At 54.4% G+C, this 16,301-nt stretch overlaps 4 protein-coding genes and 1 non-coding gene across 5 annotated transcripts; 2 read left to right on the top strand and 3 right to left on the bottom strand.

Moving 5' to 3' along the window:
- Positions 1 to 385: 385 nt before the first annotated feature.
- M406DRAFT_296749 (uncharacterized protein) lies at positions 386 to 1,921 on the top strand. Its single transcript, XM_040919269.1, has 3 exons — positions 386 to 781; positions 1,001 to 1,169; positions 1,359 to 1,921. Exons 1-3 carry the CDS (start codon positions 730 to 732, stop codon positions 1,597 to 1,599), a joined length of 462 nt encoding a protein of 153 aa, XP_040772150.1. The 5' UTR covers positions 386 to 729; the 3' UTR covers positions 1,600 to 1,921.
- Positions 1,922 to 1,969: 48 nt separating this feature from the next.
- M406DRAFT_348456 (putative transketolase) lies at positions 1,970 to 4,842 on the bottom strand. The gene is made up of 5 exons (XM_040922390.1): positions 4,697 to 4,842; positions 4,393 to 4,439; positions 4,157 to 4,252; positions 3,981 to 4,065; positions 1,970 to 3,902 (listed from the first exon to the last, which is right to left on the bottom strand). The coding sequence occupies exons 1-5, from the start codon at positions 4,748 to 4,750 to the stop codon at positions 2,130 to 2,132; spliced, it is 2,055 nt and encodes a 684-aa protein (XP_040772149.1). The 5' UTR covers positions 4,751 to 4,842; the 3' UTR covers positions 1,970 to 2,129.
- Positions 4,843 to 6,511: 1,669 nt separating this feature from the next.
- M406DRAFT_348455 (uncharacterized protein) lies at positions 6,512 to 7,832 on the bottom strand (the record flags this gene model as incomplete). The annotated part of the gene is made up of 2 exons (XM_040922389.1): positions 6,512 to 7,068; positions 7,135 to 7,832. The coding sequence occupies 2 exons, from the start codon at positions 7,830 to 7,832 to the stop codon at positions 6,795 to 6,797; spliced, it is 972 nt and encodes a 323-aa protein (XP_040772148.1). The 3' UTR covers positions 6,512 to 6,794.
- A 3,573-nt stretch (positions 7,833 to 11,405) lies between these two features.
- On the top strand, positions 11,406 to 13,242 carry M406DRAFT_268673 (MFS general substrate transporter; the record flags this gene model as incomplete). The annotated part of the gene is made up of 3 exons (XM_040917958.1): positions 11,406 to 11,586; positions 11,685 to 12,562; positions 12,661 to 13,242. The coding sequence occupies 3 exons, from the start codon at positions 11,406 to 11,408 to the stop codon at positions 13,240 to 13,242; spliced, it is 1,641 nt and encodes a 546-aa protein (XP_040772147.1).
- Positions 13,243 to 14,806: 1,564 nt separating this feature from the next.
- M406DRAFT_t111 lies at positions 14,807 to 14,898 on the bottom strand. Its single transcript has one exon. It is a non-coding gene; the product is annotated as a tRNA-Lys (tRNA).
- Between the last annotated feature and the right edge of the window lie 1,403 nt (positions 14,899 to 16,301).

The following is a 16,301-nucleotide window of genomic DNA, read 5'->3' as shown; positions in this document are numbered from 1 at the left end:
TATCCCTATGATGGTCTATGCTGACCTCAAGAGATGCACGTTACTATGTATGATTCAGTAGGGAGTAGTATTGCATCACCAGCCGAGATACGTACCCCTCCCCCCATCCCCAACCAGTTTACCCCCTTCTTCGATAGAGCAGAGTCCCTTTCAGAAGAGCCCTTTTTTGTCCCTTCTTTTTCATGTCTTATCTATCTCTAGGACATGATAAATATTTCATGAGAGAAACAATTGATACCAATTGACTCGAATCTCAAAGAGAGAGAGAGAGAGAGAGAGAGAGAGAGAGAACGAAAAGCGAGGGGAAACAAGTCTGCTTGCTATCGCGACTTGGCAAGACACGACAGTGTCATTCGACCTAGACCCCAAACCCCGCCCCCTCTGTCTCTCGAACTCACCTGGTCTGGTACTTTCGTCGTACTTTATATACCACACATCAGGCGGTCAGTTACACACAATAAAAGGAAAACTCAAATCGGGAACCATTCATCTGCGTCCTCCCTCCCTTTCCTTCGCCGCCGCCCGCCAATCAGGATCGCCAGGTTCCTTCCCATTCCATCTTGAACCTCAAACCTGCGCATCCAGTCAACCAGCTGCCAGCCAAACAAACACGCCTCCTATACTGCCATTCCCAACCCGGTCGAAAGGAAAGAAAGAGGGAAGGGAAATCCTATTGCCCTCTCCTCCCTCCTCCTCCTCCCTCTTTCAGAAAAGGGCCCCTTAAGAAAGATGGCGAGCCTACCCTCGCAACATCCTCACCTCGCCCTACACCTATCCGACCGTGCCCTCACCCCGATCATCTCCTCCTCGAACTCCTCGCTCTCGACCAAAAAACAGCCGCAGCCGTCGTCCTCCCCATCCCTACAATCATCAAGACGTCCCCGCGCTGCCTTCTCCACCTCTCCGCCGTTCTCCCCCGAATCCAGCATCCCCAGCTCGGACGAAGACGACAACGACCACTCCTCCGCCGCAGGAGATGAGGAAGAAGGCGAGGAAGGAGAAGAAATCGACCCCCATATCCTTCAGTCTCTCTCCCTCGCGCACCTGACCACCACCGCCCTCGCCTCCTACGACACCGCGAAACGCCTCGACCACGGCGCCCCCTTACGAACCATGGTCGAGCACGCCGGCGCCGGGCCCGTCGTGCTGCACAGCTACCTGTGCCCCATGTCCCTAGCCCTCGGCATCCCGGGCCGGCCGCGGCGAGGCAGCGAGGGGAGCCTGACCACTGCTGTCGGCGCGGCGGGCTCGAGCACTGCGGGGCATAGTAGTGGCGATAGTGCTGCTGATGAGGCTGGCGACGTGCCAGTGGGGATGGGCAAGCTGGCTGCCGTCGACGGCGCAGAGGCAGATCCGAGATCCGAGAGACAACAGCCCCGGCAAGTTGCACACCTAGTCCTCGAGGAGAATGGTCTGGCAAAGAACAACGACGGGGATGACGATGGGGATGGCCCCAATGCGCCGCCGATGCTCATCACTACGGTAGTCGCTCCCGGCGCAGAGGAGATACGGGACGCGAGAAGAGCCGCGGGGAGATTAGAGAGGATAGCGAGGGTCTTCCAGACCGACTGGGCTGCCGAGGGTGGTGATGCGACGTGATACGGCCCCCCTGAGGAAATCACCCCGAGGGCGCTTGCCGGGGGCCAAAGATGAGGATGCGACTATATGGCCTCATGGGTATGGAATCGACAGAACAAGTCAGGACACAAAACAAAACAGAGCAAGCAAAAGGTGTGGTGGGAAGAAAAATAAAGGAAGGTTAAGTTAATGACGGTGTATGCCAGGACGGCCTTCTGTTTCTGTACATAAGTCGTCAATGTAGGGCGACGCCGTGTCCCTACATATTAATGTAATTATGCGGAGCACATAGGCCTCGTCCTGTTCGCAGGAGGCTCTGTTGACAATCACTCCTTCTCTTGCCAGCACATCACATCGTCTCACGTCCTAGCAGCACGTTGTGAAACAAGCGCGGCATGTACCTTCTGGTATGGTGTACATTAACTAGCGTAAACACATCAAAAAGGACAAAAACACTCTGTTCTATCTTTGAATTTCTTCCCATTCATAACTACTTTCTTTTCCGGGTACTCGTCACCGCCTCTACTCTCTCTCTCTCTCTCCCGCCTTCTTTAAATGATCTGCTTGAAAGCCCGGTTCAGAGGCGACCGGATGTTAGGAACGTCCTTCCAGAAGTCGATAGTGGCCTGAGCGCGCTTGACAACACCCTCAGGGGTGAACTCGAACTTCTTGTAGACATCCTTGTAGGCGCCCGAGGCACCGAACCGGTTCAGACCGAACTGCTCGTGTGTGTAGCGCTCCCAGCCCATGGTGCTCATCACCTCGACGGACAGGGAAGGAATGCCATCAGGCAGGACCGACAGGCGGTAGTCCTGGGGCTGGGCGTCAAACACCTCGAAGCAGGGTATGGACACCACGCGGGCCTTGATGCCCTTCTTCTCCAGCTCCTTGACAGCATCGATGCAGATGCACACCTCGGAACCGGTGGACACCAGGGTGATGTCGGCATTTTCGACATCATGCAGGACGTAGCCGCCCTTGATGGCCCGCTCGATGGTGGAGCTCTCGAGCTGGGGGAGGTTCTGGCGGGACAAGGCCATGATGCTGGGGGTGTGCTTGGAGGTCAGGGCAACGTAGTAAGCGGCGCTCGTCTCGTTGCCGTCGGCGGGGCGCCACACCATGCAGTTAGGGAGGGCACGGAAGTGGGCCAGGGTCTCGATAGGCTGGTGGGTAGGACCATCCTCACCAAGACCGATCGAGTCGTGGGTGGCGACCCAGAGGGTGCGAACCTGAGACAGGGCGGACAGGCGGACGGCACCGGCAGCGTAGGAGACAAAGTTGAGGAAGGTACCGCCATATGGCAGGATGGTGCCGTAGGCAGCCAGACCGTTGAGGATGGCACCCATACCGTGCTCACGGACACCGTAGCGGACGTAGCGTCCGGTATAGTCACCCAGGCCGGTGGCGGGAGGCTGGAAGTCCACAGCATCCTTCCACCTGGTCAGGTTGGAGCCAGTCAGATCAGCGGAACCACCAAACAGCTCGGGGATGACCTGGTGGATATTCTGGAGGACAATCTCGGACAGCTTCCGGGAGGCGACAGCGGAGTCCTTGGGGGTGTAGACGGGCAGGGACTTCTCCCAGCCCTCGGGCAGCTCGCCCTTCTGGCGGCGGACGAGGTCGTCGTGCTCAGACTTGTACTTCTCGCCATAGCTGGCGAAGAGCTTCTCCCACTCCTGCTCGGCAGCGGCGCCGGCAGAAGAGGCCTTGCCGCAGCGCTCGTACACCTCCTGGGGCACGGCGAAGCTCTCCTCGGGGTTGAAGCCCCACTTCTCCTTGAGCTGCTTGATGTCGTCGGCCTTGAGAGCGGAGCCGTGGACACTGTGGGTGCCCTGCTGCTTGGAGCCGAAGCCGATAGTGGTGTGCAGCTTGATGATGGTAGGCTTGTCCTTGACGGACTGGGCCTCCTTGATGGCGGCCTCGATGCCAGCAAGGTCGCTGTCGCCATCAGCGACGGTAATGACCTGCCAGCCATACGACTCGTATCGCTTGACGACATCCTCAGTGAAGGCCTGGTTGGTGTCACCGTCGATGGAGATGTGGTTGTCATCGTAGATGGCAATCAGGTTGCCCAGCTGCAGGTGACCGGCGAGGGAGGATGCCTCGGAGGAGACACCCTCCATCAGGCAGCCATCACCCAGGAAGCAATATGTGTAGTTGTTGACCAGCTCAAAGCCGGGCTTGTTGAACACAGCGCCGGTGTGGGCCTGGGCCATGGCGAGACCGACGGCATTGCAGATACCCTGGCCGAGAGGACCAGTGGTCACCTCGATACCGGGGGTGTCGTGAGCCTCGGGGTGGCCGGGCGTAATGCTGTCGACGCTCTAGACGTGCAAGTTAGCAAAAGAGGGAGACACATCACTTTAGGATCAAGTAGGTGCGAGGCCCGAAAAATAACTTACTCGGAAGGCCTTGAGGTCATCGATGGACAGGGCGTATCCGTAAAGGTGAAGCAGAGCATACTGGAGCATGCAGCCGTGGCCGTTTCTGTTGTGGTGTGTTTCAGGGTTAGACGAAAAATTATGAACTGCCATGATACATTTGGGCTGTTCGATCACGGACGGAAATTACCACTTACGAGAGGACGAAGCGATCACGGTTCAACCACTTGGGGTTCTTGGGGTTGAACTTTAGGAACTTGTTGAAAAGAACGTGGGCAACGGGTGCCATGCCCCTGAATGAAAACATCTGTCAGTGGCCGTCTTCTGTCTCTTCTTCCTTGCCCGCCAGTTCCTCGTTTTCTTCTCCCTCTGTCTTGCACAACCTCAGGTCGACAAGATATCCCGTAGCTCAAATCAGGGTAGGGAAACGTACATAGGGGCACCAGGGTGGCCTGAGTTGGCATTGAAGGTCGCGTCGGCCTATAGAACACATTTTGGGTGAGCAATTGATCTATTTTTTTTGAAGCTGAAGCCTGCATGATGAGTTCTGTTCCCTCTCTCATGAACCATCCTCGTGGATATCAGGCAATCAGAGGGGGCAGGCTGTAGTTGTGGCCCAATCAAGCTTATGCCCTGCCGGGTTTTTTTCTCTCTGGCGCTCTGTCTCTCGCTCGCGATGCGGGGTAGTGAGGGAAGATGCTCCGGACAGGGGATGCTAATAAGCAGGAGAGACTTACGGCCAGCACCCGAATGGTGTTGATGGTCAGATCGTCTGTCTTATCGTAACCCATCTTGTCTTGCGGATCGAGTGTCGAAATTGAGCAAAAAAAGGAATGGGGGTTATTTGGGGGTTGTATTTTGGAGGAGGTAGGGTGGAAGGTCGGGAGGGAAAGAAATGATGAAGACGAGCACTGGGGTAGGGAAAACGGTTGAGTTTGTCTGGCGCGGGAAGGCGGGATATATTTCTGCGGCAGGAGCTCTCGTTTCGTCATACCCCTGTGCCGGTGCCCATCTTTCAGTAGTTGAGGCGACTTCTTTGGATTTTTGGTGGGTAGGCCACGCTCTCCGGTTGCTATGCGACTCAGGGTACAGGTGGTGAAGCACTGGCATCACTGCCCCTCCCTGACACCCTGACACGCCCTCTGACGCCCGTCCTTGGCCCCTCCAAAGTGGAGCCCTGACGACCCCTCAGATAGCAACTCGAGTCGAGCTCACTGTACTATGCTCGCTGTAACTTTCTCACCCTCTGGCCCAAGAACGTGTCACTCCATCAGGTTCCAGGTACCATCCATGTACCCCACCCGCTGTGGTGGACTGCCACCGCTCAAAACTTTTTTTTTTTTTTTTGTTGCCGCGCGGATCTATCGGAATCGACGTCATAATCAATATACATCATTTCTGTAGAGTCAATATGTTTTTGGTATATATGTGTATATATATATATACCTGGTACTTCCGATATGGCTGGTGAGCCAACCTTCTTTCTATTCCGTCTAATCATGTTTCATTATAGAACTACGATACACGCCCAGTGTCCTGACACGGGTATACTATCGTGGTACATACTTCATGGCTCCTGAGACCCGAGTCCCCGGCATGGCGGGGTAGCAACGTACCGCACAGTCAGACGTCAAAATGTATACAAAAGAGGGACCCTGCTAAGGATGGAATCTCAGTTGTCAAAATCACCTCGGGGCTTACACACCGCTTTTGCTCTCTCCGGATGATCATTTCAGGCATGCCGGTGTCGCCATGGCATGAACATACTTGGCATACAAAAACTCATCACCGTCACGAGGCGTGATCATTACTGCCCCGGTATCATCACCTCTCGGCTTCTCTCACCCCACTACCACGTTTGCCCCCTTCCCCCTTCTCGAGATACCAAAGTGGCGTGAACATGCCATGCTTTTGGGCAGGCTAGCATACATGGCACTGAACTACTGACGGCATGTGCTGATGACCGGTCACCTTTTTTTTTTCTTTTTTTCTTTTCCAACCCTCTCTTTTTTTTCTTCTGGTCGGTGTCAACTGGTGCGCGATATTGTTGTTAGGTCGAGTCTCGACCTGAACCCCGGACCGACGAACAAGTAAGTCCCTTATCCGCCGCTTAGTTCCCTTACTCGCCTATTTACCGGGTAAATTCAAGCCGCCACTCCCGTCCGTGTACTGCAAATGCAAATAGGTGCCTTAGCGCGCCGAGCAGAATCTCGTCAGGATAGACGTCGAAGGTTCAAAGAGCAGAAGAGGAAGAAGGGAGGGAGAGGGAGAAGGATCAGAACAATCTGATCACCTGTTTTAGAAACATGTCTAGCTACCGGAGTCGTTGATTACAGATTTCGTCCGTCGTCATGTTACCCGGATCTAAAAGTAGGGCCGACTACTGAAGTATGTGTGTATGTTAAAGAAAGAGGTGGCGTTTGTGCTATGGTATGCAAACACGAAGCGCCATCCCCCGTCCGCCCATTCTTCATCTTTCCCGTCCCCAAGCTGGCAAATCCAATATACTGGCATCACTGCACATCTCGCCACATAAAAGTAATAGCACTGGAGGCCGAGTACAAACAAATCCCATTCGTCTGTTGAAGAGGCATTCTAAAAATTGAGATTCACGTCGGGGCAATAGGTGGCCCTGCATACTTGGTAACAAACTGGGTATTCATCCCCTGGGGTATAAGGCCACCAACGCCAATGATGCTCCCCGAACACCGTGCCATATGACCATCCAAAAGGACTGAACCATACTCAATAACAAATCCAAGAAACAAAAGAAAACAGCCAGCTGCTTGAGGCAAATACGTAGGACTGCGCCGAACCAGCTAGGATGGCTATCACTTAGACGGCCGGCTGAGACACGCTCAGGGCTACGCTGATGGTCGCCTGCATGGCCTGCAGCTGTGTACGCATGTCGTTCGCGTTGCGAGTCGCCTCCTGAAGCTGCCGCCGCAGGTCCTCATTCTCTTCACGAAGCCTGTCATTTTCCTCTTGGAGGAACCTCTCCCTGCTGCTGGGAGGGCCTTCCCCCTGGTCATCGTCGGCGCGCTTCCGTTTGTGATTGCTGTCAGCCTCACTGCCCATCGTCACTGTCTGCACGGGGCTCGGGATCGCGCTGATGACTGCAAATGCGGCCGAGGCCACGTCGCTGTTGGTATCGTCGTCGTGATGGTGGCCCGGCGTGCTGGGCCCGGCGGACGGCAGCCGATGGCAACGGCGCAGGTGCTCCTGGAGGTTCTCGGTGCGCGAGAAGCCTTTGCCCGTGTTGCGTTTGCACGAGGAGTGTGGGCAGTTCAGTGCCTTTTTGGGCCCGCCGTGTTTGCCGTGAACCTCGCGCTCGTGGCGGAGCAGTCCACCGCTATAGGTGAAACCTTGCACCTTCTCGCAGCCCTTGACGGTACAGACGTACGGGCGCTCATGTTTGTCCATGTGCTTGCTCCACTCGCACCTGCGCTGAAACGTCTTTGCTGCCTCCTTGCAGTCCTCCCAGCTGCACTCGAACAGGCCGTCCCGGTTCTTTGTCGCGACCCGGTTGGGCTTTGATATGGGCTTGCTGCGGGACGAGGGCGGGTGTGTAACGTTGGTCACGCTAAGGAGAACGGGCGAGGAGTCGCGGATAGGAACGTTTGCTGGGTCCACGTTTGGCGGTGCGACCGGCCCCAGATCAAGGGCCGCCGAGTCGGATGTATTGAAGGGTGACGGAGGGCCATCGCCGGGGGCATAGGCTACGGCGGCAAGATCGGCCATGTCTTCCACGTTTGCCTCGGTATTGATGTATTTGTTGATATCAGCATGATCATGGTCGTGATCGCCCTCGCCGACTGGGGCGTAGGGGCTGTCATCGTGGAAACTCCTGGGTTCGTCGTATGCGACGCTCATATCGAAGGATTGACTGCCGGCGGGCGTGTATGTGTGCGTGCGTGCGCGTGTGTAAACGAGGATCGTAATTACTGTAAGGAGAGGTGGGTGGGTTACGAGACCCAACTCAGGTGTGTGGGGAGGGGGGGGATCAATCACGTCCAGGAATTCGGGTACTTTCGGTCCAGACCCGTACCAGCCCTCCTAGGGGGACCAGCTGGGGCCGAAGTGATCGTGTCTGCTCGAGATTTTTGTGATGTAGGTATGTATGAGATGCGGGCGTTATTGTCTTTGCAGACACTGGGGTCCAGAGCCAGAGCTGAAGGCCGCGTCTGTTGTTCGTTGTCGGGAGGCAAGAAAAGACAGAGAGAAAAACACGAGATCTGGTGACGACGATGAAGCCTTCCAAGAGAAATGCAATGACCCCGAAGTCAAACGCCTTGGAGAAGAAATGTCCAATCACAACCCGCAAGCTGGGTTAAGGTGTGGCCCGTGCTGACGCTAAGAACGGGATTAGATAAGGAACCAAACAAAATATGCAGGTCAGAAAGAGTCGATGCCAAGGGCAGGGAGAAAACGCCTTCTAGAAGAATAGATCATTATTCCAGTACTTCTTGGCGGCAGTCATCCCACCCTCAAGGAAGGAGGCCACGTCGCAGCGAAAGATGAGGTGGGACGCGGCCATCTGATATAAGAAAACAAGACGAGAGGCAGAGAGATGACTCCATCATCCCAACCCGAGGCGGGCACTGGGGTACGTCGGGGCAGGGGGGGCAACCTGAGATGGGCAGTGTGAGTCATGCCCCAGCAGGCGAGCGGGCGTTGTTAGGCAGGGCCAACAGCGACCAACCATTTTACTCTACTTACCTCGTTTCCTCCCTCGTTGGCGATTTTTGCATCTATTCGAGGCACGGACTTGTGCACAATTGTATGCGGCAGCGATGCCCTGGTGGCTGGTTGTCCGAGCTGTCAAAAGGGCTGGTCAGGTCATACAAGATGGTCGTCCCACCACATCATGCATGCAGCCTTGCCTGCACAGCCACGATGGCACAGATGGGCAGGACCCCCAGCAAATCCAGGTCATGCATGCCTAACCCAAACCGCCAGGCAATGATGAGGCACGACCGGCCACGTGTGGCGGCTCTAGATTGAGGGCGTGGCCTGTAAAACCTGGCCGCCACTCCCGATCCTCTGGGAACCCGTTGACACTCGCAATGTAACGAATCGCCAGATGCGGCCCGTTTCTTGACCTCGAGGTTGACTTCCGAACAACCCAACCGTGCTCGATTAGGAGATATCTTGTCCGGGCCGCAGCCTGTTGAAACGGTGTTCCGCTGTCCACTCGGCACCGGACTGAGAAGCCTACCGAGACAAGCCTCCCTTCCCCCCAAGGTCCGAGCAGGCCCCAGGAGGGAGAAGGGAAGAAAATAAAAACAAAAAATAAAAATAAACATTTGCACCCCAGATACATGAGGCTCATGCTGCGGAGAGGAAGCCAGGCGAAGAGGCCGCTGAGCCCAACCAGACATCGGGCGAGGCGGGCGCACCTTGCCCGTCTTTAGACGGGCCAAATCTCCTCACAGGCCAGAGAACGAAGAAGTTCCCTCCTTCCCTCGGCTTGAGCAGCTGGCAGCCTGGCGGCGGCGGCAAGGGGGAGAAATGGTGAGATTCTGAGGACTGAGATCACCTGGCCGAGTGACGCGTGGGTTGAGAAACGTAGTTTGGTCATCCATCACATGGTAACTCCAGACGAGAGTCGGCACTTTCTCAAATAGTAAGGGGAGAAGAGAATAAAAACTGCACAGTAAGACGCCGAGGTACAATTATTTGCACCGTGAAACAAAAGTACTGTCCTGGCGCGGGTCCAGTCCGATCTCTCGTGCAAGGCAGCAGCCCAAATCACAATGTTGAGAGCCCGCTTGCGCGTACCATCGTGACTCAGGATTGATCGTCACCGACCCTGAAGCTGGCGTTCTCAAGTAGCGGGCGGGGGAGGCAGGCAGGGAACGGAGTATTGCTCCTTGCCAAGGCTTGCTGAACCACCTCCTTGAGATCGTAGTGTTGTCGCCAGCGTGCCCGGATACAGTAAGCTCATCGCGGGTGACTCGTTCCGGTGAGAGAGAAAAAAGGAGAAAAGGAGACAAAGCGAGAGGGGAGAAAAGAGGGCAAAAAAGAAGAGAGAGGGGGTGGCACATGTGCTCTCATGCGGCGAAGTAGGACCAGATATGCCCACCACTATGGCAGCACGCGCCTAATCTGGGCATACCCCTTCGAGGAATATTGAAAGAAAAAGGTAAGGCGCATGGTTGATGACGTTTATGTTTGTAGTATGACTCTATCTAGGCAAGCATCTTGAAAGCCAGGAGGAGCAGGATGAGTGATACGTGGGTCGGGAGGCCTTGTTGGCTTTGGCCTAAGTCCGCGGGGAAGGGTGATCAAGGCATCTTTGCATCTGACTTTGGGATGCTGGCCTAATAGCCTTACGGATGACTTGCTTTTTGAGCCTCAGGCCTCAAGTCTTTTGCCACGTCCAGTCCCAAGCTTCCGTTATCGTATCTGCCTATGGTTCCAGCATCTTAGCTTATCAGAATCATTAAGCTCCCAATTAAACCTACCACGCAATTGTAGCCCAGAGTCACTTCAACTGGTGCAGCAGCTCAGTTTCCCTGTCACCGCCGCCCATGGTCATAATTATATGACAATTGCTAGTTCTGGTAGGGGAGAAAAAAAGCAGCTATTGTGTGCCGTCTCGCCTTCTAGCATCGGACTGGCAATGTACACCAATTCGTCTACACACTAGAATGCGTATCATCGATAAACAATGCGTGCTTAATTTTTCCACTTCTTTTTCCTTCTTCCATCCCTCTCTTCCTCCTCTCAGATCCCCTTTCCTCTGTTGTGCCGTTCAAGAGTCTTTCATTTTATAGCTTCTAGTTATTTGCTTGGACTCTGAGACCTCTTCGAAAAACGAAAGACGTCATAGCCATGTACATATAGCAGTCCTTCTCATAAAACCACCATACTCGTGGCAAAGTGTCGATGTCACAGACTTTCTGGGAATCAAGGAAGAAGAAAGATCAGAATATCAGCGGGAGGAAGGCACAACTACCAGGGCCAAATCGCACCACATGATTTCCCTGATGAATAAAAACAGTAGTCAATTTGATAACCCCCCCCCCCTTCTTTTCTTCTTCGTCGGCTGGAGTGGTGTTCTTTCTTCAATATGATAGGACCAGCGCCCATCGTCGACTGGTTGGGGAACTATTTCGTATGTTGATGTAGGCTCCGGCTCCACTTCCGGAGCCAGCCTCAACATTCTAGCCTCGGCCACCGACGGGCCAAAGGCACTAGTATCATGGCAGATATCAATTTTTTTTCTTCTCTTTTTTCTTCTTCTTGCTGTTCTGCCCCCCTTCCATAATTGCATTTGTGACACTTGTAACGTCTCACAATCTGCGAGTCTACCTCACGCCAGCTTGGTCTTTCTCTCGAAGCTTCAACGGCCCTCGCTGACGTCCAATTCATTATTGCTCCGGTATCGCTCAAGCCTGAAAAGACTGATAGCACACTCCTCCATTGCTCTATAGTCGAAGTATGGCAGAGAGAGTCACAGGGCCCCCGGCGAGGGGCGACAACAAATATCCAGCTGAATACACCAGCGATGACCCAGAGCAGCAGCAGCAGCAGGTCGTCGATCCTTCTGCTGCTGGGCAAGACTATCCAGTGGAGAGAGTAGAGGCGGTCTACAGGAAGCTGGACCTCCGCATCATCCCAGGTTCGAGACACACTCCCAAATGCGCTCCCCTTTGAGTCCTCCTTGATATGAGAAGGGACATCCATGGTGGGCTAGCAAAGCTGACAAGACCCGGCCAGCTTTCTGGGTCCTGTACTTCCTCTGCTCGGCCATCCGCTCCAACATCGGCCTGGCCCAGACCATGAACGCCACGCAGGGCCACGACCTGGAGCAGGTTCTGCATCTCACGCCCAAGGACGTCTCGACCGCACTGGCTCTCTTCTATGTCTCGTATGTCATCTTTGACTGCCCGTCCAACCTCGTCATGAGCCGCCTCAGCCCCCGTGTCTGGATGGCCCGCATCGTCCTCGCCGTCGGCATCATAGGCATGTGCTTCGCCGCCGTCAAGGCCGCCTGGAGCGTCAAGCTCCTGCGCTTCCTGCTCGGTGTCGTCATCGCAGGCATGTGGCCTGGCATGTCGTACTACCTGACCCTGTTCTACCCGCCCTCGAGGACGGGCAAGCGTATCGGCATGTACTTCAGCGCGGCCCAGATCTCAGCCGCCGTCGTGGGACTCGTGTCGGCCGGTTTTCAGAAGATGGACGGCATTCGTGGGCTCGTTGGCTTCCAGTGGATGTTCATCGTCTACGGCGCACTCGCTGTAGTCCTCGCTATTGTGCTCCTCTGGTGGCTCCCCGACCGACCCCTCCCGCCTGGCGAGAGGCGTGTTAAGAAGGGCCTGATGCGGTTTCTCCCAGCGCCACCCGAGGCTCTCAAGGGCGAGGATGCTCTCGTGCACTACCAAGACCTCAGAAGGGTCTATCACCCTCGGCCGTGGGCCTGGAAGGACCTAGGCTACGTCCTGATCGACTGGCGCCTCTGGCCGCTGGTCTTGATGTATTTTGGCGTCGTGGGTGTCGGCATCGGAACCCAGCTCTACGGAAACGTCATCATCGCCGCCATCAACCCAGAGTACAGCGACATCGAGGTCAGCCTGCTATTTGCGCCCATCTGGATCGTAAGTCTACTTGTCACTCCAATGACCAGCCCTTCCTTTTTCTGTAGTAAACCCCCTTCCCAAATAATCATGACAGGCTGGCTGACCATTTTCTCAAGATGGACTTTTGCGCCATCCTCATCGTCACGCCCATCTCGGACCGTTTCCACCGCCTGCGCCCGATCTTTTTCTCCTGTGCAGTCCTTCTGCAGATCGCAGGCCTCCTCACCGTCACCTTTGCCCTCGGCAACTCGTGGGCCCGCTACGGTGGCCTCTTGATGGTCGGGTTTGGCCTGGGCCCCACGGTGCCCATCTGCATGACCTGGACCAACGAGATCTTTCAGCGGCGCCATGGCGAGGTCGGCGTTGCCGCTGCTTCGGCACTCGTTTCCGGACTGGGCAACCTCGGCAGCATCACCACTACGTACGCCCTGTACACCGGTTGGCCTGCCGACGCGGCCAGCGGGCCGTATCAATACCGCAAGAGCAACTTTGTCATGATTGGCATCCTGTGTGTCAGCATCGTCAGCAGCTTTGCCATGTGGCTCCTGCTGCGCGCCTTTGGCAACAAGCCCAGTCACAAGATCTCGAGCAGCGGTAGCTCGACCACCGACTCGGTGGACGACTTCCAGGACGGGGCTGCGCGCCGTGAGCTCCAGCAGCGCGGCTTTGGCAGGGTACGATGGGGCCGGAGGTCCTAGATCTTCTCCCATCTTCCCTCCGTTCAAGCCAACATGCAGTGTCTCTTGGGAAAAAGCGGTGTGATCCCAGAGCCACGGCTGGATGCGATTATTCAACCACGACAAGTTGGTCCCCTCAACGCCACGACCCCCATTCCTCCCGCCTCGGTCTAACGACACGTACACCCAAACTTATCCTTCTAACTTACATCAAAGCCTCGCTTCTCTGGTCACTAAGCAAAGGACGTGCTAGTTGCCTACTGGCATCCTTCGCGCGTGATTACGAGATGATGGGGTGGTTGATGTCCCATTCTTTGGGTTATTGTTCCTTTTTTCTTTTCTTCCCTTGGCGTTCTTGATTTGTTATTTCAGTGATACCCCATCCGTGTTCGGATTACGCTGTCTGCGCGAAGGTTCCAACCTTGACGGCCTTACATGACTACACCGGCCCGTCCTCGCCACTTCGACAGCGACAGTGCTTCTACGCCATCGCTGAGACGGCGTTATCGTCTGACACGGGAACTGGCTGGCGACAATGCTCCTGCGCTATCGCACTTGGTCTTTTCTCGTGGGCGTTGCGTTCGTTTGTGGCTTGTCTATTTACCAAATCTGCCCTGGTTATATACATATATCTATATATTTTTATATATGTGCATGTATGTATTTACATGGTGGTACAACAAAAAAGGAGGTTCCGAAGGAAGCAGAAGCTCGGCCAGTCGGTGAATGCTAGTATTTATAGATGTCTCCATATATCTTTTTGATAGGATCTGGATACCTGAATTATATCGACTGGCACCCTCCCAACTTGTGCTCGAGAAGTACCTGGTAATTAAGTGCTTGGTAGGTATGACGTGAAAATCATTTAGCGAATTCCGCCCTGCCTCTGCGGCGGGCGTCGATCAGCTGCAGGTTGTCAATAAGCCGACAAATACTACACTTCTTACCGCATCGTCTTACAGTTCCCACCCAGTTCCCTTTGGTGTTTACGCCTCGTGTTGTCACGATGGTCATGCCCATCCCATTGTGCCTTGGCCTTGTGATGTGGTGTAATATGGTGAGCCCCAAATACTGCATCAGCCCACTGGGGAGTCCGCCGTACCGCTCGTGACTCCATGAAGCCTGCATTGAAAAAAGGGGAACGGAAATTTAAAGTCGGTGAGATGTGTAGGAGGCCGGGGGGGGGGGGCTTGAACTCAGCAAAGGGATGGTTTTTGTGGTTGGTAAGTTTTCTTATTCCAACTCAATCAAAAACAGGGAAAGAAAAGACAAGGGGAGAAAGGTGGAACGAACAAACCAGGGCAGAAGATCATCAGGAGCCGAGTCTGGTGTGAAAGAGAAGCGCCCGTGAATGCGCGCCTGTACAAGTTGTATTCCTTTAACATGACAAGAACAGGCCATTAGAAAAACTGAACCATATTCGTAACAAAAGTAAACCAAGAAAGAAATGAGCAACAAGGAGAAAATAAACAAAAGATTAGACAAGACGAGGCTATCAACGAGAGGCAATCGGGGGTCCCGAAGACAAAAAGAACAAAAGGAGAGAACAAACACAAAAAGAGAATCGAAGTATCGACGGGAATTGAGCCCGACGTGGGGGTCGAACCCACAACCTTGAGATTTCAGAATCGGAAACTCTGTAAGAGTCTCACGCTCTACCGATTGAGCTAGCCGGGCGCCGGTGAAGGCGCTTGTTGAAAGCATGTGTGGGCAGGGAGCTCATAATGCCATTTTGTTGGTCTGGCAAGGCTGGGTTGGGTGCATGACTTGGTTCGGTGACCGACTCAAGAGCAAGTCTGTTGGCGCCAACCCTACCTGCGATGAGCCACACCAACCCTGCGACGGGCCAAAAAGAAGTTTGTTCCATTGAATTGTTTTTTTGTTCTTTTTTAGGGGGGCGCTGGCTGCGCGATTCAGGCGGTTGCGCGGGCGGGACGGGTTACGACGATTGTCTCACGTCAACCATCCACTTTCCTCCTGCCAAAATTGCTCGGTTCGCTCCACTGCTCTTGTGGACTTTATAGAGCTTGATGGGGACTTGTTGTTTCTTGTTTAGCATGGTGTATCATTAGGCAGCCCCGAAAAAAGAGGAAGAAAAAGAGAAAGGATGGCGAAGAGGGCACGGCACGCATGGATACGATCAGAGTGGAAATGATAAGACAGAACTATTGCCTTTCGGCCAGCGGTCAAGGTTTGAGACGTGGACTTCCGTATAAAACGTCGTTTGGAAAGCTGGAATTTGTCAGAGATGACAGGTCTCGCCTACTCTAGGGTGACCTTGCCGAGACCCGAATGCACCGTACCAATGAAGGTTCTGCAGATAGAAGGAAAAAAGGAAGGAGAGTGGCCAGTCAGTCCAGCGGCCAAGAGCAGCCAAGAAAGAGCCAAGAGGGGGCGGGGGAGGCCCCAACGAGGTGATGTTGTTGAAGGAAAGTTTGGCACCTGAGCTTATACGCATGTGACGTTTATTTTGCCCAAGTAAGTTCACTGGGGCGTAGATCAGGGGAGCAATGGGAAAGCGAGGGGAAGGGGGGCTCTTTTGGAAGCAGTTGGATGTGGATATCCCGGGAGCGCGCGCCTACTCCTTAAGGCGCGCGCCCAGCGTGACACGCACTATGATGTTATAGGACCTAGCTTGCGAAGTTCCCTCCCATGTGTTTCCGAAGGAAAAAAATAAATCAGCCGGGCCGGGAGAGTCGTCTGATGGTTGGGCATGAAACTTATTTGTATATAGTTGAGGCTCTTGAAACGGCACAAGGGACCCAAGGAAGAAAAAAAAAAGAAGATGTGTGGTTCACACACACAGCCTGCCTGTCTAATCCAACCAAAACCAAGGACGAGAAGGGAAAAGCACGAGCAAGAGGGAGAGGGGGGAGAGAGACATAACATACGTACTGCCTTTTGCACCAGGAGGTCACGTTGAGGCACCTCGCCTTTATCTCTAACTTATGGAGTCTATTATTTTAATGCATCCCATGGTCCCTTCTCAGCATCCTTCCTGTCGACTCCTGGACTTAAAGAAGATGTCTGAAGAAGGAAGGCTAGACTTCGGCCACGACACATATGGCCAAGGCTCGGAG

This window comes from Cryphonectria parasitica, assembly GCF_011745365.1.
Source record: "Cryphonectria parasitica EP155 unplaced genomic scaffold M406scaffold_9, whole genome shotgun sequence".
Taxonomy (NCBI): domain Eukaryota; kingdom Fungi; phylum Ascomycota; class Sordariomycetes; order Diaporthales; family Cryphonectriaceae; genus Cryphonectria; species Cryphonectria parasitica.
This window is presented reverse-complemented; position numbering and strand designations above follow the sequence as displayed.

Excerpts from the sequence above, each read along its gene's own strand:
- M406DRAFT_296749 (XM_040919269.1), top strand. The coding sequence starts at position 730 with ATGGCGAGCCTACCCTCGCAACATCCTCACCTCGCCCTACACCTATCC. Across the intron at positions 782-1,000 it reads CGCCCTACACCTATCCGACC|AAGAAATCGACCCCCATATC; the intron begins GTGCCCTCACCC and ends GCGAGGAAGGAG. Across the intron at positions 1,170-1,358 it reads CACAGCTACCTGTGCCCCAT|ATCCGAGAGACAACAGCCCC; the intron begins GTCCCTAGCCCT and ends GGCAGATCCGAG.
- M406DRAFT_348456 (XM_040922390.1), bottom strand. The coding sequence starts at position 4,750 with ATGGGTTACGATAAGACAGACGATCTGACCATCAACACCATTCGGGTG. Across the intron at positions 4,253-4,392 it reads GGCCACCCTGGTGCCCCTAT|GGGCATGGCACCCGTTGCCC; the intron begins GTACGTTTCCCT and ends GTTTTCATTCAG. Across the intron at positions 3,903-3,980 it reads ATGACCTCAAGGCCTTCCGA|AGCGTCGACAGCATTACGCC; the intron begins GTAAGTTATTTT and ends TTGCACGTCTAG.